A 27,990-nucleotide genomic window follows, 5' to 3' on the forward strand; every position below is an offset into this window, starting at 1 on the left:
AACACAGACAAGAACTAAGGGATGGAACGGTAAGTGGGTTAAAAAAAAAAAATTTTTTCCTCTGTTGTAAATATGATACACTGGATTTTATTTCTTCAGAGACACCGCTGTTTGTGCTGACAAGGTTGTCTGGGCAGCTATTGTGAGAAGGCGCTTCCTGACAAAGACCCCCTCTCTCCACTCAAGACTAATCACTGACAGCCTTCTCAGAAGCAAGCTCAAAGGGTCTGCTGGAGAGAGAGGAAGCTGTGAGGGCAGACAGGAAGTTGACCATGGCGGGGTAAGAGGAAGACTTTTATGGAGGACCCAGCTCCATCTCTCTCTTTCCCTTTCTATCTCTTTCCCTTTCCCTCTCTCCCCCACCCTCTCTCTCTCTTTACCTTTTTCTCTTTCCTTCTTCCTCCACCCCCCCCCTCCCTCTCTCTCTCTCTTAGCTCATCCCCAGATCTCCAGTGTAATCAGCAACTACAGCAACTTCCAATAGGTGCATTTTAGAAGAGACCAAATCAGCCCAGGGACCCAATTGAAGGGGATCAAACCAGCCCAAGAGCCAATAGAAGGGGACCGAATCCACCCAAGGGCCAATAGAAGGGGACCAAATCCACCCAAGGGCCAATAGAAGGGGACCAAATCCACCCCAGGGCCAATAGAAGGGGACCAAATCCACCCAAGGGCCAATAGAAGGGGACCAAATCCACCCAAGGGCCAATAGAAGGGGACCAAATCCACCCCAGGGCCAATAGAAGGGGACCAAATCCACCCCAGGGCCAATAGAAGGGCCCACATTTCCCCAAGGGCTCACCCACTATTAGCCTTCACAACAGAGTCACAACAGCATTTATGTTACAATATCAAAACTAACACAAGACCACAGCGCACAGAATGGAAAAAAAAAACAACTTAAATTATGAAAAAGCAAAAGCACCAGTTTGTCTCTCGTGTAGTTTAAAATCCTCACTCTGTAAGGGTGGTTAACACAAACAACAATAAATACACAATAACCAGAGGCCATGTCTGCCTCCCACACACTACTGTACACATATTTATATTCTCTCTTTCTCTCTCACTATCTACATATAAACAAGACAGGTTCTTCAGCTCCGGGTCTTGAGTGTCAAACCAAGGGAACAAAGTGACAGTAACACTCCCAGTTTTGACGAGTTCCCCCCGGTGTCTTCACTGTACAGTTTTTCATGCTCCTGTCACGAATCCAGATGAATCCTGTTCACCTTTCCCTATTTAAAAATCGCAGTATAAATACCTAAGTACCAGCTAGGCTCTTTCACAGTCTTGTTTTAGTGCAAAGAACACGCCCTGCTGCTGAGGTGATTGGCGGGTGAAGATCCGTCCTCATGTCTTCCCCAGGATGGAGGTTCTGGAAAAGAGAGGCAGAGGGCGGTTACTACCGGTTACCCGAAACAGCCTCACAGACACAGCCCTGGGCTTAAATTCCATTTCAGTTCAGTCAATTCAGAACATTCATTAAGTGACATCGGAATAATCCAACTGGAAAAAAAAGACCGTATGGAATACTTATGTATTAGGGCATTTTTGCAATTAATTCTCTGTGTTTCAGTTCATTTTCCTGAATTGACTGACATTGAGAAGTGTTTGTGTGCTAAAAATGGCGCCTTCTACCTGAGAGCTTTCCACCTGTCCTTCTCCACCTGGTTCTCCGGGCTCTCGCTTTCATACGAAGCCAGGTACAGACCTGGAAAAGAGAGAGAGAGAGGGAGGAGAGGGAGGGAGAGAGGGGGAGAGGAGTGGGAGAGAGAGGGAGAGAGGGGGAGAAGGAGAGAGGGAGAAAGAAAGGGATATTATTGAGAGCGCGGGCCTTTGAGGTGCTGAATGAGACGCCTCTCTTGCGCTGTGCCGGGTTCGAAGGCCGCAGGGGGAGACCGTGGGACTCACCGTCCTCAGTGAAGATGGGGGCGGAGTGCAGGTAGTGCAGGATGTTCCGCTCCTCCTCAAACGGACACTCCACCTGCTTCCAGGCCATGAACTCCCCCACCTGCCGAGCCAGCTCCACAAATTTCTGAAAGGAGACCCAAAATAAAAGCCCCTCGATGAGTCATCCTGAGTGACATCATATGGGCCTGTCCCGCCGCCATGGGAGGGTGTGTGTCAGTGTGGGTGTGTGTGAAAAACCAAATATAGGAAAGGAAGAAAAGCACACTTTTAAGTGCACTTTAAGGATCACTCCCGCTTCCTCCAACACACACTCAATAGTAAACATTCATGGGACCACAGAGAATGCCGACTAATTATTTTGTCCACTAGTGAAAGCACTTGGCACTTTTGAAGTGCATAAACCCTTCTTAACTGAACATTCTAATGGTGAAGTCACAATCACTCCTGGTGACTGAAAATAGTGGAGTTCTAGAACACTGGCTTGGAATTTTGAAAATCATTCCAAAAAACCAACTCTTTTCTAGAGTTAATGGAATTCCACCTTTCCTTTAAATTCTAGCAACAACAGACAAGCAGCAGGACTCAATTAATCTTTTTTGACCGGGACACCCCAGTCTTCGACCCCTGAGCTGCAGGGGCAGGGAACGCCCACGCGGCCTCACCTCGAAGTTCACGTGCCCGTTGGGCAGCCGATTGGCGCAGCCCTCGTTCAGGAAGTAGATGTCCTTGATCAGCAGGCTGAAGAACGGAATGACGATCTGGAAGAAGGGAAAGAAAGAGAGGTCAGCACTGCGGACAGAAAAATCCAGTCATGCCAGTGATGTCACTACCTGTCAGAAGTCATCATCCATCTTCTGATGCAAGCTCCTCCAGCACTCCTGTCTTACGTAATTATTTAATTTTTTAAATATCTGTTATCTCTATGGTATCTCCCATCTATCTAAGGCATGTCTTATTTCTATGGTATACCCCATTTATTTATATGGTATCACTTATGGTACAGTATCTCTATGGTTCCTTAGGGTATTGTCTATGGTTTTATTTTTTTTTAAGTATTTTATTTGCATGTCACCTGTATGTATTTGAGATCTGTGTTATGGCACTAGGCTAGCAAAGTTCAGCTGTGTTGAGTGTTTTAGTGATGCTGCACGTACACTCACACTATTCTGGGAATGTGGTCAGTCGGGTCCAGCAGCATTACTCATGTAAATGAATGCGCTTGTGTTCCCAGGAATCAGGACAAGAGTGTCTGCCCAACCACGGTAATGCCATTGAGCAGACACTCTGATTGGTCGCTCATAGGCGCCCTCACTGGAATCCGATTGGTCGCTGGACCCACCTTCTCCCTGTTGCTATGGGCGGTCTGGGACCGGTGGGCGGCGCCCCTCAGCGCGGTCCGGTAGTTGTAGAAGTTTCCGGTCGGGTCCATCTGATGCTGCGTGAGGAAGATTATTTCCGGATCAAATGCCAAGAACCTAACAGATATAATCTACCTCAGAGCACCCCACTCAGCTGAGGACTATCTCAGTTCATGCTACTGATGTGACCACTGAACTCATCCATACACCCACCTTTCCTTTCTACATTCATTCATTCATTCATTCATATGTATTCGTAATGCAAGAACACACTCAGGAGGCGGACCACACCTCCAGGATGAAGAACTTGGCCGTCTTCACTTTGCCCCAAGTCTTCTTCAGACGGGAAACTGGACTCATGTTCATTCCAGCTGGAGAGAGGCATGATGGGAAATTAGAGAGGGCCGCTGTGTGCGGTCACTGCTGAAAGGCCCTAACTGTGTGTGTGTTTCTGTATGTGTGTGTGTGTGTGTGTGTGTGTGTGTGTGTGTGCGTGCGCATGTGTGGGAGAGTGTGTGTGTGTGTGTGTGTGTACCTCTCTCTTTCTGTGTGTGTCTGTGTGGCGGGGAGGGTGTATCTGTGTGTGTATGTACCTCTGTGTGTGTGTGTGTGTGTGTGTACCTCTCTCTTTCTGTGTGTGTGTGTATGTACCTCTGTGTGTGTCTGTGTGGCGGGGAGGGTGTATCTGTGTGTGTGTGTGTGTGTGTGTACCTCTGTGTGTGCGTGTGTGTGTACATATCTGTATGTGTGTGGAGGACGGAGTGTGGCACAGTGGGTAAGGAACTGCGCTTGTAACCAAAAGGTCGCAGGTTTGATTCCCGGGTAAGGACACTGCCGTTGTACCCTTGAGCAAGGTACTTAACCTGCATTGCTTCAGTATATATCCAGCTGTATAAATGGATACAATGTAAAGTGCTATGTAAAAGTTGTGTAAGTCGCTCTGGATAAGAGCGTCTGCTAAATGCCTGTAATGTAATGTAATGTAATGTGTGTGTGCACAATGCCTTGTAGAGAAAGCGAGTACTGCACTCACAGATGATGGCCATGAGGGAGTTGAAGTTGCCGATGTTGAAGCACTCTCGCGCCACGTCGATGAAGAACTCGATCACCAGGGCGCGCTGTTTCTTCTTCGCCGGCTGAAGGGGAGAAAACAGACGGCGTCAGGAGGAGCCCACACAGCTGGGGTCTGCACTGAGAGCACGATGCAGAAAATTACTCATCACTCGTTAAAAAACCCAAATCGTTTCTATTTCTGATCATTTTAGAAGTGAACCTGGCATATATTTTTGTAGTTGTTTCTCTGTTTTTCTAGGCTAGATTGTACAACCATTTCAATTGTAAGCATACCCCCAGCTGTTCTTTGTGCTGTCCAAATAATGCATAATTATGAACAATTAGTTCTGAACAATTTCTCTCAGTAACGTTTCGAACATTTCTCATAATTGTACACATAATTGTACACTGGAAGGCCGTGCAAGACGCAGAGATGCGAGACTGTGATTTGCGTCAGACTGAAGACAGCGGGACTCCAAGCCCAGGTAAACAAGGCGTTTCATCACCCCGTTCCTACCTGTCCGTCAAAATGACACGCACCAGTGAGAACGCTGAATAGCGTCGGGCTAACAAAAGCAAAGTTCACAAAGGCACCGGCTGTGACTAAGCACAGCGGCATAGCTGCACCATGACGTGTCTTCGCACTGATCAGATACGAGCCACTTCACTGGAACCAGTGCTCATCTGGGAATAAACAGGGTGAGCTACAATGGCCACCAGGGGGCGCAAAAGGACTATTACTATTATTACAACGATTACCATCTAGGGGGATGGGTTTATATGCCCTTATTTAATTCACATTTACTAAATAGATGTATGCAAAGGGGCTGCATATTTATCTTTGCGGCTGTTTAATTTATGGAGGTGGTGGTGGAGCGATGGGGGGGGGGGGGGGCCTTGGAAAAATTCAAACCTAACCTTTTGAACATGAATCATCCGCCCATGTGAGAAACTGTGTGGATTGAGAACCTTATTAACATTCAAACGAACGGAAATTAAACAGTCAGAAGCTGCAGTAATGAGCCTGGCTGGTGAACACGGTTAGATACACCGGACTGGGAGAAACATGCAGTGGGGGCGGGAGGCATAAGAAAATCAATCCTAAGAGATGTAAGACTACCAGTCACCCCCCCACTGATCACCTACCATGCAGATCTCCGTGGCAACCAGGTAACACAGCCTGTTAAACCACTTGACGTAGGCCTCAAGATTGCTAGTTTTCTTCTTCTGGTCACTGAAGCAGGGCTGGAAACACACACACACACAGACACGCAAAACACACACACACACACACGCACACAGACACACACACAGACACACACTGGTTAAACTTTAACTGCTATAGGATCTCAGCGCCTCCTGCCTGGTTGTATCCAAATTCACAGTGAGCCCCAGATTAAGGCAAAGGCAGTAAAAGTGGCGGAGCAGCAAAGCGTTCTGGGAAGGCGCGGTGCCGGCAGCCCCATTACGGGCTTTGGCTGAGACGGCGGGGGCATCTCCAGACAGGCTCGGCAGCCACCGACGCGCCGGCGCGGGGCTCAACCAGGGGCTCTAATTACAGAGCGGTGCGCGTTTGAGTCTGGAGGGTTTCCTCCCACCCTGAGCCTCCTGAGCCTCTCCAAACGGCTAGGCTCAGCCGGGCTCCGTAACGCCCTCCTGACCCTCTCAGGAAAGAAAGGGGTTCCAAACGGCTCTTCTGCGTCTCCATAGTAACCCCCTTTCTATCGCAAGGGTTTCCCTGTCGGGCAAAATGGGAGCTTTCAACCGATTTCACACCTACCAAAGAACGTTCCGGAGGGAACGATGGAGACGGGCCACAGAAACGGTTCTTCTTCCGAGACTCTCGCTGAACCCTGAGAGACGTTAAACTCAAACTGGACTCTAGATCTTAAAGTGCTGCTCTGTGATCAAACACAGCCCACAGAGAAGGGGGTACCTCAAAGATGGTCATGCCATGGACAAGATACTCCACCCCTCCGCTCGCTTCCCATCCCATCTATGTTTTACTGAAGCTTGGGTTCAGACCAGAGAACTGTCTCTCTCTGTGCGTTTTCTGTGTAATGTACCTGTGAGCTGTCCAGTGGGTCTTTCTGGGCAAAGGCCTGGACGAACTCCTCTGGGCCAATGTGACTCAAACGCTCCTGGAAATGAAAACACACAGCTGCTGATCATATTCAGACATAAAGATAATCAAAGAAAAAACATTTCCTATTTCCTATCAACCACACACAAATATGCACCATTACACAACACACACACACACAGACATTCATAGGCATAGTACTCTTGAAGTCTTGTTGTCTGCCATACAGTACGGTTGCCATGTCTCCCCCATATCACTGCCAAACAGGAAGTGTATCCAACAGGAAGTGTGCCTTACAGGAAGTGTTCTTAACAGGAAGTGTACCTAATAGGAAGTGTGCTTAACAGGAAGTATACCTAATAGGTAGTGTGCCTAAGAGGCTGTGTTCTGTAGCCATAATAGTGCAAACTCTCTATGTGTTAAAGAGTCAGGTCTCACATTCAGAGGGGATTAAATTGATACACTTGTGGCCTCAGGCATAAAAGGTGACTGCTGGGTGGAAGTGGATTGGCATGGAGACAGCAACACTCACTCCTCAGGCTGGTGAGGAGAGACAGAGAGAGAAAGAGAGAGAGAGGGGTGTGTGTGTGTGGGAGAGAGAGAATGTGAGAGAGAGGGAGAGACAGAGTGCGTCTGTGTGTGTGAGAGAGAGAGTGGGAGAGAGAAAAAGAGAGCTTCTGATGTGCTCTGATCATCCCCCTAATAATACCTGCAACTGATACGTCTCTGTTCTGCCGCAGGGTAAAGCTAACAGAGCAGGTAATAAAACGCTAATAAGAGTTTGTAAATAAGCCTAATGAGACAGAGCAGAAGCGATGGGTATCCCCTGGAATAGGAATTAAGGAATTAAAACTCTCTTCCTCTCCCTCTTTCTTTCTCTCTGTCTGACCTTCTTTGAATCCTTACATGACATCCCCTCATTTCATCTCTTCTCTTTTTTACTCTCTCTCTCTGTAAGCTTCTTTAGCCCCAAAGCAGCATGTATGTCTTGTTCTATCATTCTCTCTCTCTCTCTCTCTCATACCCTCATGTCACTCCCCATATGTCATCCTCTCTCTCTCTCTTTCTCTCTATCTCTCTATCTCTCTGTATCTCTCCGCCTCTGTGTGTCTGTGTGGGTTGTTTGGGGTTTTTTCTTATCTTTGGTTGGTTTTTTTGTGGTTCGGTAATTTCTGTTTTTGAAGGATGTCCCAATAAAGGGGGTTTTATAAATAAAAATATCTCCCTCTCTCGGGTTTGAGCCAATCTGAGGGTGTTTTGGTTTCTGGTTTGACAGGGTTTATGTTTGGTTTTATTATTATTTTTATTTCTTTGTAGTTCTTCATTTGTGGGGGGGGGGGGGGGTCTGGGGGGAGTTAGGATGATATATTTATTAGAAACTGTCAGTTTTTTTATTGTGATGAGGCAGTTTAATAAAGGAACGTCAAAAGTAAAAAGTCTCTCTCTCTCTGTTGCTTTCACACCCTCTCTTCATATGATCTCTAAAAGAGGCTCAGTGTACATGCCAAGATAATGAGTGTAGCTTTGTGTACTAATTACATTACATCACATTACACGTGGACTAATGGTCCAAATACCTGAACGTGTTGATATATTGCCACACACCACCCCAACCCTTCCTCCTGGCAGTGCACACACAGAGGCCCTCTATATTAAGCCGCATACGACATTCCTGTTATTTTTGTGCCAGCTTCAAAGGACAAGGAAGGCGGTTCGATAGAGTTTCCAAAATTCAAAATGCCTCTCTCACCAGTTCCACGTGAGTGAGCTGCTGGGCGAGGGTGTAGGGGTCGCTGCAGATGCTGAGGACGTCCTTCTGGATGGGCGAGGGCTTGGTCTTGTAGGCCACCATCTTGTCCGAGGCGGAGGAGGAGACGTTGAACTTCACCAGGCCCTCCTCGCTCTGGCTCATGGCGGCCAGCTTCTGGCTGAGGTTCTGCAGGATCTGGTTCATGGTCTTCCAGTACGCCTGCGCGATCGGGAAAAACACCGCCGTCAGCGCCAACGACGTCGCGGTCGTACGGCAGGTCTGTAGCCCCGGTCCCCGAAGAGCCGCGGTGAACGCTGGTTTCCGCCGATAAGTTAATCAGTTACGCGTCACACCTGCTTTCTTACCGCTAAACCCGTCTCCGATCCTCAGACGAAAACAAAAACCAGCAGACCCTACAGCTCTCTAGGATAGACTCTAATCAATGGGTCAGAAACGGTCAGCAAGTTTTCTATGGACGTGACCGTACTGTGTTGTTTGCACTGCGGTTCAAGGTTTGCCCAGATATTAGTGATGTGTTTAGTGACGCTGCATGTACACTCCCTGGTCTGGGAATGTTGTCAGCCAGGTCTGACACCGCTGTTCACACAACAACAGAGGATTCAATGGTAATCTCTTGCATATCCAGTCATCTGCCAAAGGTATGCAATGTACTGTAATGTACTGTAATGTACTGTAATGTGCTGTAATGTACTGTAATGTGCTGTAATGTGCTGTACTGTAATGTAAAGGATCCCCCCGCTCTTCGATCCTACAGCAGCGGAGACCTCAGCTTAATCGCCGTGGGCGACGGGCCTCTTGCTAAATCACCCAGAGCCAGTCATAAATTACCGCCGGCACTTCCTGAGTGGGCGGGAGCTCGGCCGCGAATAGCAACACATTCATCACCCTGCAGCGCCCACAAGTTTACACACACGCACGCACACACACACACACGCGCACGCACACACAAGCACATACACACACGCACACACACACACACACACATACACACTTACACACACACACATACACACACACACCTACACATATACACTCACACATACACACGCATACACACATTAACACACACACACACACACACTCATACACAGACACACACTAACGCACACACACACACACTAACACACACAGACACACACTAACACACACACATGCATACGCACATTAACACACACACACACATACATCCTCCACTTCCTCTATAAATGCATCTATTCGCAAGCTCTGACTCAACTCATATCCTACACCTACTCCTTCATTTATTACAGCTATACTCTCACTCTTCTCACACCCACACCCCACTTTCCCCTGACAGCTCTACCGCTCAGAGAACATACATATATACCTCCTTTACCACCGGACCACATATCTATCCTGTCTTCTTTCAGGTATTTTTGACAGCTTGTTTCCATTAATTTTGTATAGTGCCCTTGGGATATAAAAAGGTTCTATATAAATAAGATGAATTCTTCTTGTTCGTGTTCTTCTAATTAATTATTATTACTATTATTATTATTATTATTATTATTATTATTGTTGTTGCCATCGTTACAGATGGAACAGGAAGGAGTCTTGATTGGATGCCTGCTGCCCTTAAATATACCCAGAACCCCCTGCGTGGCCTCAGGTGACCCCTGACCTCGTCACACGGCGCTATCCTGTGGATGATGTCCTTCAGGTGTCCCACCATCTGTTCCTCCCGGAAGTCGGAGGGGAACGTCTCCGTCCACTCCGTCAGCAGCTGGAGGATCTTCGGCCCGAACTTCCGCACCTTGGCCTGGGAACAGCGGGAAAGACGCTCATGGAATAACGAACAGGCAGACTCATCATCAGGTGGACAGAGGCAGGCAGACAGACAGACAGACAGACAGGCAGACAGACAGACAGACAGACAGACAGGCAGGCAGGCAGACAGACAGACAGATATAAAAACATTGACAAACAGACAGACAGATATGGACACAGACAGACAGACATGAATACAGACTTATGGACAGACAGACAGATATGGACACAGACAGACAGACAGACAGACAGACAGACAGACAGACAGACTGGTATGAACACAGACAGACAGACAGGTAGACTGGTATGAACACAGACAGACAAAAAGATAGACACAGACCAAGTCTAGACTGACAGACAGACAGACATAGACACAGACTCATGGACAGACAGACTGGTATGAATACAGACAAACAGACAGACAGACACAGACCATGTCCAGACAGACCGACAGACAGACAGACACACACACACACCATATCCAGGGGTATCTGGTCCAGTTGCTGCTGTTTGATGCACAGCTGGCAGACCCGAGACAGGAGCTCAGGTGGAGCTATGAAGAGCCGGGAGCTGAGCAGGAAGGTGAAGACGTAGGCTTTCTGCGGAGAGCGGAGGACACAGTCAGCCATGAGCCCCTACATCTGCTAACACTACAACAGCACCTCACAGACACACACCTCAGCAGGGTCCCATGCGGACCTAACATCTCAAAGGAACCTCACAGACACAAACCTCAGCAGAGTCCCATACGGGCCTAACATCTCAAAGGAACCTCACAGACACAAACCTCAGCAGGGTCCCATACGGGCCCAACATCTCAAAGGAACCTCACAGACACAAACCTCAGCAGGGTCCGATACGGGCCTAACATCTCAAAGGAACCTCACAGACACACACCTCAGCAGGGTCCCATACGGGCCCAACATCTCAAAGGAACCTCACAGACACAAACCTCAGCAGGGTCCCATACGGGCCTAACATCTCAAAGGAACCTCACAGACACAAACCTCAGCAGGGTCCCATACGGGCCTAACATCTCAAAGGAACCTCACAGACACAAACCTCAGCAGGGTCCCATACGGGCCTACCATCTCAAAGGAACCTCACAGACACAAACCTCAGCAGGGCCTAACATCTCAAAGGAACCTCACAGACACAAACCTCAGCAGGGTCAGTTGCAAGCTTAAAATCTGCTAACACTACCTCAGCAGTCAGCCCTAACATTTACTAATATCTTAATAATGCGTGTGCATTCTGATATATTTTCAATGTATTACATTTCTATAAGAGCTGCTACTTTCATTGACCCACTCCTGACATTACTTCCCTATTTAAAAAAAAAAGACTTCAAACCCCAATAATGACCTCTACCAGTGGGGGGCGCTCACCTCGGGGTAGTAATCGGCGGTGGGGACCAGGTGCTGGATGAGGGTGTCCAGAGAGGCGGAGGTCAGCAGGGGCCCCTCGGCAAGTTCGGGGCCCGGACCGGGGCCAGGACCTTCCCCCTGGGGGTCCTCGCTCGGGACCAGGTGGGGGCTGAAGCCGCTGGGAGTGAACATAGTGCTGGAGCACAGAGTCTGGGGCATTCCTCCCTGTGAGAGATACAGCACAGTCAGCACAGGCAGCACAGAGTCTGGGGCATTCCTCCCTGTGAGAGATACAGCACAGTCAGCACAGAGTCTGGGGCATTCCTCCCTGTGAGAGATACAGCACAGTCAGCACAGAGTCTGGGGCATTCCTCCCTGTGAGAGATACAGCACAGTCAGCACAGGCAGCACAGAGTCTGGGGCATTCCTCCCTGTGAGAGATACAGCACAGTCAGCACAGGCAGCACAGTCAGCACAGAGTCTGGGGTATTCCTTCCTGTGAGAGATTCAGCACAGTCAGCACAGAGTCTGGGGCATTCCTCCCTGTGAGAGATACAGCACAGGCAGCACAGAGTCTGGGGCATTCCTCCCTGTGAGAGATACAGCACAGTCAGCACAGAGTCTGGGGCATTCCTCCCTGTGAGAGATACAGCACAGTCAGCACAGGCAGCACAGAGTCTGGGGCATTCCTCCCTGTGAGACAGTCAGCACAGTCAGCACAGGCAGCACAGAGTCTGGGGCATTCCTCCCTGTGAGAGATACAGCACAGTCAGCACAGGCAGCACAGAGTCTGGGGCATTCCTCCCTGTGAGAGATACAGCACAGTCAGCACAGAGTCTGGGGCATTCCTCCCTGTGAGAGATACAGCACAGTCAGCACAGAGTCTGGGGCATTCCTCCCTGTGAGAGATACAGCACAGTCAGCACAGAGTCTGGGGCATTCGTCGCTCTGAGATACAGCACAGGCAGCACAGTCAGCACAGAGTCTGGGGCATTCCTCCCTATGAGAGATACAACACAGTCAGCACAGAGTCTGGGGCATTCGTCGCTCTGAGATACAGCACAGGCAGCACAGTCAGCACAGAGTCTGGGGCATTCCTCCCTGTGAGATACAGCACAGGCAGCACAGAGTCTGGGGCATTCCTTCCTGTGAGAGATTCAGCACAGTCAGGATAGAGAGAGAACATGGGGAGACTGTGAAACCAGGAAATGTGATCGATCGCTTTAGGCTGTAGTGAAACTCAACACTGCTGTTGTGTCTGTAGTCAAAAGCAAACAAGTCTGCCTTCAGCATCACTGTCCCCAGGTTACAAGACTAGCTCCTTACCCATTATACTACACTGCCACCCGGAAGCTGTCCATAAGCAGGTGTTCACCACAACAACAGGCTTCTTGTGGGGAAACTCACACTAAGAAGTTCCCTTGCTACAGGAAACTAAAACCACAAAAGATGAACTTAGGTCTGAAACACGCCCTGCAATTCAGAGGAAAGGCGCTATATAAAGCCGGCTCTTTCCAGGAGCCCACCTGTCGACGTCTCGCTCACGGAAGCGGGGAGTTACGAGGAACGGCCCGCACTCACACCGAAAGAAGTGACGAAGACCAACGCCCTTGACTCAGACTGCTGTGGGCCAACGATGACGTTTCCCTGGGGAAGCCAATATTTGCCCTCAGACAGGCCTCTGCAGCTCACAGCCTTGGTGCTACTGTGGGGGTGCGCTTGAAGGGGGGGGGGGGGGTTGGGGGGGGGAGTGCCACCCCCTTCCAACAGCTGTCACACGGCGAAATCAAGGGGTACGGGTCAGACCACCGTCGCCATGGAGATTAAATACTTGAAACCCCCCCACCGTTCCATCAATTCCTGCTTTATTCTGAGCATGCAAGTATTTTCATTTCATCAAGATGAAACATGCCATGGTAGTGGGGTGGGGGGGACAAGGCCTGTACGTTCATGCACCAGAGAGAGCAGAAATGATACAGCAGGAGAAGGAAGGACCCCTCCCGACACACACTGGTATTTCTGATCAGGCAGAGAGAGGGCAGTCCTATAGGCTTCCAATGACCCTGTTGTGTCTACCCACGTTTTTTTTTCTTTTCTTTTTTTTCGACAGTGGGTCTGTTATTCGGTGTATAAAGCTGATGGGCGGAACGGGCACGCTTCCAGTCCCCCCCCACCCCCCACCCCCACCCCCGACAAAAAAAAAACCAGGAGATTAATCCATGCGGAGAAACTTCATCTAAGAGCTTCTCGTCAACTGAACCTTGTCAGGGAAAAGTCCTCATAACGCAACACTGTTTACAGGAGGGCCCAAAATGCGGAAACACACATCTGTGGTGGAACGGGAGGGGGGTAAACAGCTCAGTCGGACAGCGAGAGGACCTTGAGCAACACAAAAGGAAGCCGTTTCGAAAAGCAAACACTGTGCACGCCCGCCCTCTCTGCAACCCCACCCCCGCACCCCACCTGAATAAACTGCGGTAAAGTAAAGTAAAGCCCAACTCCACCAGCCCTGCCTCTAAAGAACCCCAAACTCCCCCCCCCCCCAGTCATGGTGCCAATGGCGATTTCCCTAAAATCCCAAACTAATGCCGACTCTTACTGTGAGCAAACACACAGAGGGTAAACACTGGAACCCTGTCCCGGTCTGTCCTCTCTCTGTCTGAACCAATAACATCAGCAATCACTAGCATTCCACTTACTGATTACTAACGCGCCGTCTTGGTGATGCCAGATTTTTTTGTATTTTTTGGGAGTTCGTGCTGATGCTTAGGTTCTCTACTTGTCGTTTTGCATAAGTGCGTCATTTTGGATGGGTGCATCTGTTCAGCGATTGTAATGTCGAGTAATAATGTAGACTAGAGGCCAGGGAGAGCGGGATGTCCTGAGCACGCGTGCAGTAAGATGGCCGCTGTTATGTCTGGTGGACGTACAGACCCGGCCAGGTGAACGTGTCCAGCCCGTTCTCTCCGAGCACACGCCGAGACGGGGAGGTCAAAGGTCGCGACGGCGCTGCTCGCCGTGACGCGCCGCGCATCTCGCGTTTCCCCCTCGAGGCTCCGACCCGCTTTGTTCTTCCGCTCAAATTTCATAGACCCCCCCCCCCCCCCACACACACACACCCACACCCACCCACCTCCAGTTGTTCTTTTATGGGGGAGGGGGGAGGGGAATGGCAGTCCATTAAGCTTGCTTTACACACATACACGCACACCCACCGACACACACACACACACACACACACACACCCACCGTCGCACACACACACACACACACACCAAGGTAAACACGCACAGACCACACTAACACACTCCTCGCTGTGTGTGGGTTAATGATTGAGCTGAACAAACTGCAGCCTTGTTCTCTCGTAAGGAGATTAACCACAGACCCGCCACGGACAATAACCATTCACCCGTTCACCAGGGCTAAACCGTCTATAACCATTCATGACGCTCACCCACTCACCCGCTCAGCAGGGCTAACCCATTAGCACTCTGCGTAAATCTGATTCAGCGTACGGAAAACGCCGCTGTTTCCAGCAGGGTAAAAAAAAAAAAAAAAATGCGACATACAGAATGAAATGTCAACTTCATGCCATAAATTGAGCTGTGACAGACTCCCTTACTGCTCCCTGAAGAGCCAGCGAGGCTCAAACGCTTCCCCCGCGACCCACTTTCCCACGTCAGCGGCGGCGGCTCTACCCGCGAACGAGGATCCAAACCGGGCGCTCGCGCCTCGGACCGGCAACGTTTCAACCAATCAAAATGATCCTCGCGTCTCTGGAGCCCTCAGTGCGCACGCAAGCCTCCCTCCTGTGTTTCATACACTCTCAGCACGTTCACGCTAAGATTTTTTTTTTGGGTTGTGTGCGTTTGTTAACAGAGCCCCCCTTAAACACCCCCGTCTCTCAGGAACGCCCCCTGGACCGCTGGAATAGGGCAGCTACCTGTGGAAAGCGTACGCACGCGGGCAGGCTGGCAGTGACACTCCACACTCCTGTGTACGAGCGGTCAGGACCCAAACTGATACTCCATTGTGCTGGTGGTCGCTGACGAAAGTGTGCAAAGTGTTGGCCTCTGACAGGAATCTAGACCATCTACCTCTGCCTATTCTAATTATACAGGCAGAGCGGGAATTCCTGGCATTGCTGACATGCAGGTGCTGACATCCTGCTGTCACCTTTTCACATGGAAACCGGAAAGAAAGCTCCACCAATCACAGAGCTCATAGTTGAGATAAGAAACCGAGAAACGCTGACCGCTATTGGTGGATACTCATCGGGCTATACATGACAGTGAAATAAAGGGATCTCAGAAGTGCATGACTTACATTGCGTTCATTTAGAAAATGGTCTTATCAAGAGGGATCTGCAACAGGGGACTAAGTGTAACAGGAGAGTATCCACCAATCACTGTTGAGGTTGTTGTGCATCTTCAGAACAACCTTGACAGTGATTGGTGGAGCTCCTCTATGGTTTCTAGGTGAAGATACCTGTCCCCATTCATCATCCATGTTTGTGGGGTCCCCTGAGCCTGGTGTCCAGGGGTCTGGCCAGGGCCATGGGGGGTTATGGGGGAGTGAGGACGATTCCAAGGGCATCTCAAAAAATATTTCTCAGGGTGGTGGGCCCCAATGTGAGATGTTTTGCGGGGCCCAAAATCCCTGGTGGTTTCCCCTGCGTTGTGTGATTTCGTCTTTGAAACATTTCACATGTGCTCATATGTACGTGTCAAAAAAAAGAAGTCAGACCACTAAAGAGGAAGTTGGGTGAGGTCAGCGAGGGGTAGGCGGTGTGATAACAAATGAAACAGTGCCGTCTGTGGCTGGCAGTATAGCCAATGTTCTCTTTTTAAAAAAAAAATGTTTTTTATCTCAAATGAGACCTAACTAATAACCTCTCTCAAGAGAGGGTGGGCCAAAAAACTGGGTGGGTGTGAGCGGGGGGGTGGGAGGGATCACACACGTATATCCTGAGCCCCTGAAATCATGGGAGAAGTGGTAGTGCAAAACCTGTGGGTGGGGGGGCGGAAAGCAGTTTTAAATGTAAAAGCAGCTCTCTTTCCTGACCCCGATTCATCCCACCGAGTACAATCCAATCCTCATTTATACACTTACTCACACGACTCCCAGCTGATCTGCTCAAAATAACCCAGAGGAGTCCGTCCCTCTGCATGTTAAACAGCACAAACGCACCGTCGGCGAAACCGTGGCGATATCTCCCTCCCCAGCAGCGGGAGGGGCGGCGACGGGGGAAGTGACAGCGATCGGATTAGAAGGCCGGCTCTTCACACCGTCTCTCCATCGTCATCCTCCCCTCGAAGAGATGGCGAGCTCGCGTAGCCGAGCGGAGGGAGGCGCTCAGCCGGTCAGCCCCAGCGGAACCGCGGTTCCATAGGGGACGAGAGAGGCCCGGCCCGGCCCGGCCCGGCCCGGCCCGTCCGCGCGATCCTAAAAACACGCTTCTCTCCGGGAGGGGGCAGACGGAACGAGGATGGCGTTCAGCGTGCGGAGCGCCGGATCACCGCTCGGTTAATTACCACATCCCGAAACCGTGCCGCGACCCCCCCCCCCCGATTCACCCAGTTCCCTAAACCGCAGAGCCGCACCTCCACCTGACAGCCCCCTGCCTGCCGGTCCCACAGGTAATTAGGCAGCTGTTACCGTCCTACAAAGCGCTTTACACATGACCCGTGCAGCACACGCGTGTGCGTTAGCGATACACGGACCCTGGGGACACACGCGGGACCCCCTGGTTGTGCAGGACTGGGGAGCTGTGTGACTGTGATGAGTGTGTGTGTGTGATTATGTGTGTGCGTGTATGTGTGTGTGCGTGTGTGATGTTGTGCATGAATTGCATGTGTCATGTGTCAGCATGTTATTGTGTGTGTTGTGGGGGAGATTGCGTGTGACTGTGTGTGTGCATGCATGTGTGTGTGTGTGACTGTGTGCGTGTGTGACTGCGTGTAGTCACTCAAACTCAAATCGTGGAGGCCCGCAGTGTCTGCTGGTATCTGATGTGTTCCCGAACTCAAGTGTCTAATTTAAGTCACTGATTGGCTAAAGAGGCTGCCCACCATGCTTCTCAATCCTAATTGGCTGCTGATTGAAAGGAAATCCCAAACACTGCAGAACCTCCAGCACAGCAGCTTAACACCCCTGGTCTAAGGCGTTCCCCTCAGACCATTTTTCTCAACATGGCCGGTTGAGCAATATGGACTACGGACTACAAAATATTTTCATCTTTACAAGAGACGGTGATATACTGCGACATCTCCAAAATATATTAAATATTTAGGCCACATAAAATGACCTGGGAAGTGGCTAGGACTGGGAATCCATCTGCGCCACTTATGTATTTAATATAGTGCGATACGACGGGGGCCATTACATGTAAAGCAGGCACATTTACGCACAGTTCTGGTAATGGATTTTTATATCGCTCACCCTGGGCTCCTTGGCAGACATCCTGGAAGATGGAAGAGCTCAGAAAACACACACACACACACACACACACACACACTCTCCTTCCGCCATTTTATTATGTTTGTTTAACGACTTGGAACACGACTCGGGGTGGAGTTAAAAAAAAAAAACTAGACGACCTGGAAAAAACAAAAAAAAAAAACAAAATCAATAATCGAGCCTCGTCTCGCAGTTACGAGCCGGTGCTTCGCCGCCAGCAGGCTGACGTCCATGACGACGGCGGCCTACGCCGACGCCCGCGCGGTTTATTAATTATTTAATAGCGCGGGCCATCGTGGTCTGGACGTGCGCGGCTGTGGATGACCTCATTCACGAGGGCTCCACTCTGGCGGGGGGGGGGGAGGGGGGCATGAATGAAGATCGTCGGGGGGGACGGGAGGGAGGTTAAAGGTCGCGATGAAGATGACGCAGGGAGGCGAAACTAAAGACAGAGACAGGTTCGGCTGAACCTGGAGCCTTTCTGAAGCTCACGCTCAGCGCAATAATTAAAATGGACTCGATGCAGTCACATTAACGCGACCTGTATTATTACAGTCATATATATATATATATTTTATAAGATAATGTGTCTGTGTATTTATGTGGGGGAGAGGAAGGAAGAGAAGGAGCACTTGAATAGTAATATTTGTGAATGAAATTCATTTCCTTTTCATTTATCAAAAAGAAAATGCTCAGGAAAAAAAAAAAAAACAGGATGAGCCCATTTGTGTAATTTTCTGTAAAGAGCTTCGTTTTCAAGGGTTCCGGTAAAGGCTTGGCTGGGGGGGGGGGAGGGGGAGAGGGGAGGGGGGGGGTGGGGAGCTGGGGGGAGGAAGGGAGGAGGAGGGAGGTGGGGGTAGGGAGTGCATTAATGGCTCCTTGGGGAGAACTTCCTGCTCCAGTTCTAACAGGACCCCCCCCCCCCCACACACACACACACACACACACACACACACTCATCCCTACAGGACAGTAAACGTTAATAGATCTAAATGTGCTCTATGTGGAAGAAGCAACCATAAAAATGCTCAGGCCTTCACACACACACACACACACACACATACACAGATGCACACACACACAGACATGTACACACGTACACACACACACATTAATACATTACACGCATAAATACACTACACACATAATTCCCTAAACACACACACACACACACACACACATACATACATGCACACACCCTCCCACGCATGCACGTGCGCACACCACACCAAGCACTGACGTCACCACCCCCCCCCCCTCCCCTCCCCATGAGGAACTCAATCCAACCTGTTCAGCAAAAAAACAAAAAAAGCAAACAGCAAAGCAAACAAACAAGTGGGGCCTGCGTGATCCTGGGGAATGCCAGTAATCCAGCGCGGCGTGACCGACTGAACCAGCGTCTTTGTTTGGCTCGTTCACACCCAGGCTCCGCCCCCCCCTCCCTCCCCCCCCCAATGCTATTTCAACACACCTTCAGGTGTGTGAGGTGAGACTCTGACTCTGCACCGAGCAAACGTCTGTCTCAGCCAGAGCTGTCCCCCGAAAGAAAGCATCACTAGGCAGAGTCCATGCAGCCGCCATTCCACGCTATTCCACTCATAAAATTATCATTTCACTTGTCCACAAAATAACAAATTTTGGAATATTTCTGAGAAAAGCCCATTAAAGATACTGATGCATTAATACACATGAAATTGTTTCCCTGGGCTGGATAAGGGCGCACCGTGTGTCTAATTTCCCCACGGTGCAGCTGTAGGGTGCACTCTAATCATTAGCAGCTGCATAATAAAGACCTCCTTTTCCCCGAAAGCACCGACACGTTTACTGTGGAGTGAGCACATGGTGCAGAGTGTGCAACTGGGTGTGAGTGTGCAACTGAGTGTGAGTGTGCAACTGAGTGTGAGAGTGAGTGTGCAATTGAGTGTGAGAATAAGTGTGCAATTGAGTGTGAGAGTGAGTGTGCAATTGAGTGTGAGAGTGAGTGTGCAATTGAGTGTGAGAGTGAGTGTGAGACTGAGTGTGAGAGTGAGTGTGCAACTGAGTGTGAGAGTGAGTGTGCAACTGAGTGTGAGAGTAAGTGTGCAATTGAGTGTGAGAGTGAGTGTGCAACTGAGTGTGAGACTGAGTGTGCAATTGAGTGTGAGAGTGAGTGTGCAATTGAGTGTGAGAGTGAGTGTGCAATTGAGTGTGAGAGTGAGTGTGTAACTGAGTGTGAAAGTGAGTGTGCAATTGAGGTTGAGATTGGGAGCGTAATTTAATGAGTTTTGACTGTGAGAACAAAGGAGAGTGAATCAGTATGGCAGCGAGCGTACCGTAAGTGTGAAAGCATGCGAGTGAGCAAAACGTGAGCGTGAAAATGTGTAAGCGTGCACAATGTGAGTGTAGAGACGTGAGTGTACACACGTGAGTGTGTAAAATGTGAGTGTGAACGCCAGCGGCCCGGCGGCTCCTGAGCTCCGGGCCGCTGCGTCAGATTAATGCGCTCCGGCCGGTGGGCGCGTGCCACTCGCTCGGGGGACCGCTCCACTCCTGGGATTACACAAGCGGATATCCGCAGGGTCACAGCCACCGCGCTGGGGCCTCTTAACTCTTAAAGAGCCCGTCTGTGTGTCTGTGAGTCTGTGAGTCAGTGCGCCAGTGAGTCTGTGCGTCTGTGCGTCTGTGAGTCTGTGCATCTGTGAGTCTGTGCGCCAGTGAGTCAGTGCATCTGTGAGTCTGTGAGTCTGTGAGTCTGTGAGTCTGTGAGTGAGCCAGCTCGTCGGCCAGCAGAGAGCCCGGCGCATTCTTCAGAAAACAGGTTAGCTGCGTTTCCTCCACCTCCTTGATAATCCCCTCCAGAGCTCTGCTACAATTAAACAAATCCCCCCCCCATAGAATCCTGTCTTCAATTAGGTGTGTGAGCGCTGTAGTCTTCGAACCCGAGTCTGCCGCTTTTGGAGGCAGGGAAGACCTGTCTCTGCACACGCTCAGTGTGCTGGCAGCGGTCCGATTACGATGCAGGGGCCCGAGTTTGGAAAACAAGGGCGGGGGGAAGCGAAGCACAGCTGAGGTCTACACCTTCCACAGAAACGGGACGGAATTCCGCAACGGCTCCAGCACAGGTATAATTACAGGTAAATTATACTTATAAAGCTCAGAAAATACATCGCAACCTTTCACAACACTTGGGTAAATATACAGGTTATTACCACTCTCAAATGTTTGCTGACATATTTTCAGAAATTTTATATTTTCCAAAGTCAGCACATTTGCAGCGTATCCCAGTGCGTTCCATTTCCCGGCGGCTGATTCGCTGCCTCGTCATGAATATTCATGAGGAGCGTGGCCAATGACAGAATGTCATTAGTAGATTTAGTTGCCGTCAGCAATCACAGACACATTGAGGACAGAGGGCTGTAATGGCTAAGTCTCCTGTCAAAATCACCCCAATATTACAGCAGGGTTTGGCATTCTGGAACATTCTCTCCAACCTTCTCCCACACGGTTCAGGGCCTCAGGAGAGCAGGAGCACTTCAGCATTAAAATGGAAGATAAAAACTCTTATGAGAGAGTGGGTTCATATATTTATTTATTTATTTATGTTCCTCGCCCCGCTGGTGGAGCCTCTGCTATACGCTGGCACACACAGCCCTGGCTTTGTCCTCAGGCGTTCCGCAGGACGCCCACAGACCCGGGGTCCTCCAAGGAGGTTGGCGGGATAAAGAGAGGAAAGCAGAGAGTCGGTATGCGGCTCCTGCTGTGGTACAGGGAGGGTGGGGGGGACGGGGGGGCAGAGGGGTTAACCTCACTGTGATCACACTGCTCCAGATCTCTACACTCACCCTTAACCCTTTAACACGTGAGATCACAAAGATGTGATTAGAATGTTCTTAACTGAACATTCTGATGCTGATGTCACAATCGCTGCTGGTGACTGAAAGCGACGGAGTTCTAGAACACTAATCCGGAATTTTGAAAAAACATTCCAAACCATCAGAGGATTAAGCAGAGGCTTCTCAGGGCCATGTGAGCATGCATAGAGGTGGGGAAAAGGGGCGGAGCTCGTGGACATTTCCCAGCTGGGGATCCTGACTGACAGATGTCTGACGAGGACCACTTTGGCCCCTCTTGCCCCCGCTCGACTGGCTGTGCATCCACCCCTGCGTTAATCAAACAGATGGCTCGCAGTGGCCCCTTGGCTTGAGAGTGAGGTCACCTCTTAAACCACTCCCAGCAGGCCCAGGGAGATCACGACCCCCTGACCTGCCGTTTCCAAGGGAACAGCCAGGGGGGACCTTTGAACTGGGCCATAAAATAAACAAACACGTACAGAGGTGTTCCCTGGACACCGGACGTCTGTTCCCCCGACCGGGCGCGTGTGGTTCAGACAATGACCCCCAAAGTTCATGTCCCCATTCAACCCCCAAAAAACAATAGCTACACAGCGACACTGGCGTTTACTTACAAGAAGAGGAAGTGGAATCCTCGGGTCTCCGTAGCTACTGACGAATTCCAACCCAAAGCATTGTGACATCACAAATTTCACCCTCAATAGAAGGTGTGGTCTGAGAGTCATCATTTGTAATAATGGAAGTGTGGCTGCACATATATGTATATATGTTTTTACTTTAATCCAGTTCATATCACCCGTTATGAAAGGTCTGTAATCACGACTAAGGCATCAGCCTCTGTTCAGACACTGATTATAGCGTTTCCTGGGCTTAAACATCGCTGAACGGGCCCCTTTACTTAAAAGAGCACTCCCCGTTGGAAAAGCAGGGTTGGGAGAAAGAATAAATGCTGACGAAGCGCCTTTTCGAAATCTCACCCTAGCAGCCAAATACTCGGCCCCCAGTCCAGCGCCCCGTCTGCAGTTCTGCAGGGTGGGGAACAGCCAGCTGAGACCGGAGATGAAGGGCAGAGGACAGCGGGATAGGCCAGACCGGACTGACCTGATCCCCCCCCCCCCCCCAGTGTCCCCCCCAGTATCAAAGGGTGTCTGTGTGGGGCATTCCTCTGCTCAGTCCTTGTTTCTTTCTTTTGTCTGCTGTCTGCCCCCCCCCCCCAGTCCCCACCCGCCCCCCCCCCCCCCGTCTGTGTGCAGCAGGCGTGTCAGTGTCGGCACCGTGTCGCCCCCCCGCCCCCGCCCCCGCACTCCGGATTCCGGATTCGGGTTACACCGACGAGCATTCCGTGGTGGCGCTCCGTGGCGGTCCCGCAGCGCGGAGCGGCGAGAGGAACGCAAACAAAACAAACAAACATCGGAGCAAACGCCGGAAGCGTGTCCCGCGAGGGAGGGGGGCGAGGCACAGACAGGACAGGGCACCGGAAAAGCCCCCCGTCCCGCCGGCGTGCGCCCCTCTCCATGCCGGGGGGGGGGGCAAAGCGTGCCGGAGGATTGGCTCGCTCCGCGCCAGGGCACGTTTCCCGCACAGGAAGTGAGGCGCTGCGAGCGTTTCATCAGCGAAGCGGGCGGCGTGCGGGGAGACAAACGCGCAATTGTGCGCCCGCTGAGCCGCCACCTGTCCGGACACTCGATCCGTCGCCGGGGACAGACCGGGATTAGGTTTTAAGGGGGGGGGGGCAAGCCCACACAACATCCTCACACCGGTGGGGGGTGAGGGGGGTGGGGTGGGGGGGTCGTTCCTGGACTGCTGCCTCATGTAACCTCCTGGGGAAAGTTCCAAACAGGTCTTCGGGGAAACTCCGGACTCCCTTCAGGAAAAAAAGAAATGCGTGGGGAACGACCGAGGAGACTTTAGGAGAATCGGCGAGGATTTGGGCGAGGGAGAAAGGGACAGAGGAACGAGAGGGGTTCCCTGAAGGATCGCGAAAACACGCCCGCCTGGCCAGCCATGGCGGAGACGGTGAAGCAGGGATGAAATGGCGATTAAATGGAGGATGGCGGTAACGGGGGGGGCGGAGCTACAGAGATGCGCGACTCCTTTCACTCAGAGCAGAGCGCGGGAAACAAGGCCGGCTGGCCCCTCCCCCTTTTCAGTGTGCTCAGATAACGCGTGGGTCTGAGGACGGAAGGGGGGGGGTTGGGCGGGGTCGAAGGGTCGGGGGGTCACAGGGGGGCGCTGTAAATCTGTCGGCAGGAACAGCGGGGGGCTCAAATTCACAGGGGTGCTTTCATCACCCCAGAGCCATTTTGAGGGTTTCGGCGGGCAACCTAATTTACACACTCCCACAATTCACTCCACACACCCCCCCCCATGCACCCACACCCTTACCCACACCCCAACCCCCCCAGCTCCCCACCCTGCATCTTTTCCAAAGAAACAAACATACACGCTACATTAATTTACATTACACTCATTTAGTTCTTATCAAGAGTGACTCACCATGAAAAGGAAATATAAACCCATCTAGCTGAGTTACATGACTAACAGAGCCAATCCTGGCTAACAGCACTCCCAGACTAACGACTGGATTATGCAACATCACCAAAGCGCTAATGCTAAATGTCAAATCCTGAATAAAAAGATTACGTCCATAAACAAATCCTAGGACAACATAAAAATACCACGAGCACCTGAATTAATGAATAAGATAGGAATGCTAAGGGGTGGGGAGCATAACTTCTCCGGACATTTCTCCACAGTGGCGACAGCTCTGTGGCGGGTAGGGATCGGGTACAAGTGCTAATGAGAGACCAGGCTAGCTGGCAGCCAGACGAGGGAACAGCCACTCTCTTGGCTTTGATCTCGCAGGGCTCTGCCTGTAATGTCACACACCTGTTCGCACGGGTCATTTGTGCCCGTCGTGTCTCCCCGTCTAACGCCTCGTCTCGGTAGTTGCCATGGAAGCGTCAGCTTGCAGCTCTTTTCTAGAGTGCAACTGGAGCCTGAGCCAGGCCGGCACCATTCACCATTAACTCCGAATGGAATGGAACGGGATGGAATGTTAACACAATTGAATGGAATGGAATCTAATGGAATGGAATGTAACAATGCAATGGAATGGAATAGAACGTGACATCATGGAATGTAATATAACCTAATGTAATGGTGTGGGCTGACTCTAATATCTTGCAGGATCTGAGATGGTCTGACCTACACACACACACACCACCCACAAGGTAGTTTCCAACCTCTGGCTCTGTGTTCTTCTCGTTGCTTGGTGCACTGCTGGCACAGTGAGTAGCATAGATATGTATGACAGACTGTTTCTGCAGCTCGAACCAATGGGTATGCATGCTGTGGAAACCTAGGGGTCCTTAGATGTGTGTGTGCGTCTGAGTGTGTGTGTGTGTGTGTGTGTGTGTGCGGGGGAGGCGTAGGCTACTGCAGAGATGGCCTCAGGCCATGTGGTGCAGACTGGTGATAAAGGGGCTTAAAAAATAAATGAATCACAATGCCTCACTGGAGGCGGGTGCAGCACCAAAACTCCACAGTGGGGTGTGAAATCAAAACTACCCCCCCTCCCATCCACCCCCTCCCAAACCCCCCACAGCTCAGGGGGTTTAAAGCTGTGGTGGGATGGGACAAAACATAGACTGGGAATGTGGCTGCTCAGATCTGGACATTCCGTGCCAGGCGAAGAGTCTTAAACAGAAAAGTCTTCGCCAAAAGTACTTACTCCTGCCACAAAACAAATGGAGACTGCTTAGCGCAGTGTCCATTCAGACCCTTGAAGTGTAGGTTTTTTGGAATGTTTCTCTTTTTTTTCCAAAATTCTAAGTGAGTGTTCTAGAACTCCACTGCTCCATCCTAGCAGCGATTGCGACACCAGCATTAGAATGTTCAGTCAAAAACATTCTAATCGCACATTTTGTGAACTCACACCTTAACGAGATAAGAGGAGAGGAAGGCGTTTGAACACGTCACATGACGTGCATCACATCAGCGTCCATTTATCTATACCCGTTTATGACATCACCATGGACCATTTAAAGTAAAAAAAATTTTTAAAAAAAACATCTGTTTTGACGTAACTGCATTTGTAGGGAAATATATCGGGGAATACAGGGCAAGATGAGACCTTGATACCGGAGGGCTAGCTAGATAATACCGCGAGTCAGCTTCAGCTTCCTGCTCAGAACCGAGCGACCCTTGAATTTGCATCGCTCTCAATTCCATAGCCTACATTTAAAAAAAAAAAACGAAAAGTAGCCTAGTCTGACCCATAAATCCCATAAATTTGACATATTTCGGCATCCCACGTGTGCATACATCGGATATGACAACGAACGTCACAGATCACAGTTCCTACAAATACTAAGAGCAGTAAAAAAAAAAAAAGAACAACAGCTAAGAAATTCGTTCAATACTCATTGCCTAGCCACTGGTTGCACGCACGAACGTATCAGATTTAAGGTTAACAGCCAGCGTCCGTGGAGTTAAAGCAAACGAAAATAATCCCACAGTAACGTGTGAGGAGGCCTTGGCAGCGGGTGTTCGTGACGCTTTCTTTCAGACCCTCAACAGGTCAGTATTAATCATTAACCCGTACATAGCCCGACGAAGCACACGTGTACCTTACAGTTGGGCTCACTTAGAACTGAAACAAACTACACACACACTCGCACGGCCCCAGTAATGAGATGCAGGAGTAAACAGATCGACCCTCAGTATCGTCTGTACTCCACTGGAGTAAACGTTCGCCAGGGGTGTTGGTCAATTTAGCATAACAACAGTACGAAACAAGACCACGAAATCGCCGCAGGAGAGAGAGAGAGAAACCGCCTTCCAGTCCCTACACCACCACCCCTCCCCTGGAATACTTCTGTCCGGGGCTGGCAGCCCAGCCCACATCGTTGACTCACACTGGAAGCTGTTTTGTACTTCACGAGTAGTAGTAGGCTAATAAAACGCAGTCCGTTTAGACGGCGGGCTGAAATGCACGATTAAACATAGCGAGTGACAACAACACAGTGGCCGAGTGCCCATTGGTTGGCCACGTAACTTTGGCAGCGTACATTACAACAAACAATCGAGTTTCATTGCGTGCATGCTAACGCGAAATTGCAGACACAAGCGAGTTCACTTTTGAATAACAGAGAAATGGCTATACCAATTGGATGATTATTTGTCCCCATATCAACTTACCAGCCAAAGCATAGCAAGTTCGCACGCATATGAGGTCCAATATCATGTTCGCAAAGACCACGAGTATTAAAACCTGCAAGTGCTCCTAGGCTTGAACTGAATTGAGCCCGTTTCGCGTGACATGTCTTGGTTAGATGCATCAAATGCTTATACAAACCCTTATTATAATAGATACCAAAAAAAAAAAAAAAAACGATATTAGATCAAATCCCAATTTCCCATACTGTTAATATCCACTGATGTATACATTTCTGACGTATGCAACCAATGAATCGGACTACATCAAAAAAATATGAACGCAAACAGAACACGGACGTACAATGGCATTGCAATGGATATTAATTACAGCGCACCTCCATACGCGAGAGATTTAACCAAATAAAATATAACATGCAAGACTGCCGGGTCAAACACGCTGTATAAGAACGGCAATTTCCCGATGATCGGTCATTTTTTTCCCCATAACATGACACCGAGATACAGTGTAGGAGCTTTTCACTCACCAGTTCTACACGCACATAGTTCTCGCCGTACCCTCTGATGATTTGTCCGTCAATTCTTTAAAGAGAATGGGCGTCAGTAATCCAAAAAAGCGGGGGCCAAACCAGACCAAAAGCAAAAAAAAAAAAAAATGTATATCCAAGAGGTTTCACGGACCGGCACTGTATTCAGGCACAAGCGTCCAAGCAGTGAATGCCTCACCGGAGCTGCTGCCTGCAACACGGAATATCCAATGGAACGTCTCAGTCTATGAAAACGTCCTCACGGAGCAAATTCGTATGCTGAAGTTCTCGTGTCAGAGTGGGCATCGGCTGTCTTTATCCCGAAAGAGACCATCCAGCACGATTCCCCGCGGTTCGCCAACGGCAGTCCCTGTCAGTTCGAATATACGTGGAATACCAAAGCAGTTCTCAGGTACGGGGAAATAACCCGTCACCCGGCGGTGGCCGATCCCGAGGTCTTCACGCGCAGTCGCGCCACCGTAAAACCGAGAGCCCTGGGAAGGATCGTGTTCGCGAATACGAGAGGGTCAGCAGATCCAACAGCATCACAGGTGCTCCAGGCGCGATGATACACTCTGATGAAAACAAAACTCGCATTACTTGGGTGTCTCGGCGCTGTGAGAACGAACGAACGCCCGCCCTCGTGGACGACGGCAGAGCTCTCTCCG

The 27,990-nt window shown here is 50.2% G+C and overlaps 1 protein-coding gene across 1 annotated transcript; it reads right to left on the reverse strand.

Annotated features, from left to right (window-relative positions):
• Window positions 1-36: 36 nt before the first annotated feature.
• On the reverse strand, window positions 37-27,990 carry LOC135249822 (ras-GEF domain-containing family member 1C-like). The gene is made up of 14 exons (XM_064325417.1): window positions 27,323-27,990; window positions 11,350-11,553; window positions 10,438-10,560; window positions 9,816-9,953; window positions 8,156-8,374; window positions 6,389-6,463; window positions 5,469-5,567; window positions 4,303-4,405; window positions 3,561-3,640; window positions 3,251-3,346; window positions 2,574-2,669; window positions 1,912-2,035; window positions 1,639-1,711; window positions 37-1,375 (listed from the first exon to the last, which is right to left on the reverse strand). Exons 2-14 carry the CDS (start codon window positions 11,545-11,547, stop codon window positions 1,351-1,353), a joined length of 1,449 nt encoding a protein of 482 aa, XP_064181487.1. The 5' UTR covers window positions 11,548-11,553; window positions 27,323-27,990; the 3' UTR covers window positions 37-1,350.

The sequence above is a fragment of the Anguilla rostrata genome, chromosome 3 (genome assembly GCF_018555375.3).
Source record: "Anguilla rostrata isolate EN2019 chromosome 3, ASM1855537v3, whole genome shotgun sequence".
Classification (NCBI taxonomy): domain Eukaryota; kingdom Metazoa; phylum Chordata; class Actinopteri; order Anguilliformes; family Anguillidae; genus Anguilla; species Anguilla rostrata.

Bases quoted from the DNA above. Each gene is read 5' to 3' on its own strand.
- LOC135249822 (XM_064325417.1), bottom strand. From the start codon at position 11,547: ATGCCCCAGACTCTGTGCTCCAGCACTATGTTCACTCCCAGCGGCTTC. The intron at 5,568-6,388 runs GTACATTACACA...GTGTGTTTCCAG, and splicing joins ACCCACTGGACAGCTCACAG to CCCTGCTTCAGTGACCAGAA. The intron at 4,406-5,468 runs GTAGGTGATCAG...TCTCCCCTTCAG, and splicing joins TTGCCACGGAGATCTGCATG to CCGGCGAAGAAGAAACAGCG.